Source organism: Ruditapes philippinarum, unplaced genomic scaffold (genome assembly GCF_026571515.1).
Source record: "Ruditapes philippinarum isolate M1 unplaced genomic scaffold, ASM2657151v2 ctg935_1_1_1_1, whole genome shotgun sequence".
Taxonomy (NCBI): domain Eukaryota; kingdom Metazoa; phylum Mollusca; class Bivalvia; order Venerida; family Veneridae; genus Ruditapes; species Ruditapes philippinarum.
This window is the reverse complement of record NW_026855136.1, coordinates 61,760-63,618: the sequence shown is the minus strand read 5'-3', so window position 1 is coordinate 63,618 and position 1,859 is coordinate 61,760. Positions and strand designations below refer to the sequence as shown.

General features: G+C 30.5%; 1 protein-coding gene across 1 annotated transcript; it reads left to right on the top strand.

Moving 5' to 3' along the window:
• The first annotated feature begins 386 nt into the window (after nucleotides 1-386).
• On the top strand, nucleotides 387-1,658 carry LOC132742219 (uncharacterized). The gene is made up of 2 exons (XM_060730556.1): nucleotides 387-476; nucleotides 628-1,658. The coding sequence occupies exon 2, from the start codon at nucleotides 730-732 to the stop codon at nucleotides 1,477-1,479; it is 750 nt and encodes a 249-aa protein (XP_060586539.1). The 5' UTR covers nucleotides 387-476; nucleotides 628-729; the 3' UTR covers nucleotides 1,480-1,658.
• Nucleotides 1,659-1,859: the final 201 nt, after the last annotated feature.

The window sequence follows — 1,859 nt, the reverse complement described above, 5'->3', positions numbered from 1 at the left end:
TCTGAATTTTGCAAATCAAAAGTCCGTGTATTAAAAACATGATATATTCATAAGGGTTCTTCCTCTTTGATTTTGATTTGGAATAACCCCTGTGTTTTATATGTTGTTGTATATACATGTACATGTCTTGATCATATTAAAAAAGCATAATGCCTTTGAAATACCTTCCTGCTAATAAAAATGAAATTATTATTTCATATACAAAATATTGTATATATAAACAAAGTATATTTAAACGCCAAATGTTATAATGACATATTATAATTCTGTAGCAATTTTCCAATATTATTCATCTATTCGATCGTATTCTACTCACAATATGTGATGCATATTTTGCTGTTAGAAAGGTAAAACATTTCATTGATTTAACACCAGATTCACAAACATGTTTGCATACGAATCAGGTAAACTATTATACAGGTAGATAGAATAAAGGAAGATAGAATGAAATGACGGATATAAATGATTGCATTTAGGTATGTGTTTTTTATAAACTGATATCACTCGATGTTGGTATTCAAGTTTTCTCAATTTACACAACTAGAATAGTTTCCTATCCTACATAATTTATAATGAATAAGTCATCACACAGTTTTCGCTTTAAATTATATGTATTTATTTTGACAGGTCATGCAAAGAAAAAAAGAAAACAACGTACTGTGTATATCATTTAGAAATACGGTGTACATAGATAATCAAGTACATATATAAACGGTACAAAAAATAAAAATGTGTGAGTGTTTACAAAGTCGGACTTGCAAAGGTATACTGCTTGTACTTGGTATCGTATTTACTGTGGTCGGAATAGTATTCGATTGGATGAATTTTTGCGAAATGAAAACAAATGTAGATCTTTTACATGATGCTAAGAAGGATAAACCAGTGAACGAATGTAAGATTCAGTTACAGACATATACATGGGTCTACTTTGCTTTTGTTTTACTGAAATTGGTTATATCTGTTATCGAAATACCAGTAGACATATATCGATATTATAACAATACGGATCCAATTGTACGTTATTTGAGGATACTTTTTAATGATTTCACCATGCTTATTCTGAAAGTCATCGTCGGTGCTTTTGAATGTGTCAGTTTAATAATGCTTCTGATAGTTTCAAGCTCATGTCTCCGTTTGGAAGGAAAGAATGTATTCCCAGATATCAGTCCTGATCTCCTAAACGATTTTCTTGGAGGTATTTTCGGGCTTTTTGGTATTGTTGTCAGTCGGATTTTAATAAAGAACATGGAGAGAATTGTCAATGTGTGTAAAATATGTTGGAATGCATGCTGCAACCAGCAGGCACCAGGAGAACAGGAAATAGCAGATGTTGGTGGTCAGGCACCAGGAGAACAGGAAATAGCAGATGTTGAAACTAATTGTTGCAATGGCTTTTTTCTGATTATCTTCATTGTGCTCGTCATTGCATTAACTATCTTAAACATTTTACTTCTATATGCTTTTTGCAGTGTAAATTAAATGTAAAACTAATTGTTATCCGCCTGATCAACGGGGCATGGTTACAGGAACTTGTTCAGCTTTGTATCAATATTCAATTATTTTCTCTTTTATTTTCAGATATTCATAACAAATTGTGTATGTTTCTTCTATTGACAAATTAACTTCCTACCTTGAAAATGAAAAAAAATATATATATGTTTAAATTATATATTATTTATATATGATATAATTTTGCAATTTAAAATGATTACACTATTCTTGTAAATTAATTTTTGTTGTATTATGGGTCTGTTTATTGATATCTACACAAAGCGTGCACATGAAATGTGTTACACAGACACGTGTTGCTAGTTCAATCGTTTAATGACCACTGAATGTTCCAGGTAAATATGAATGGC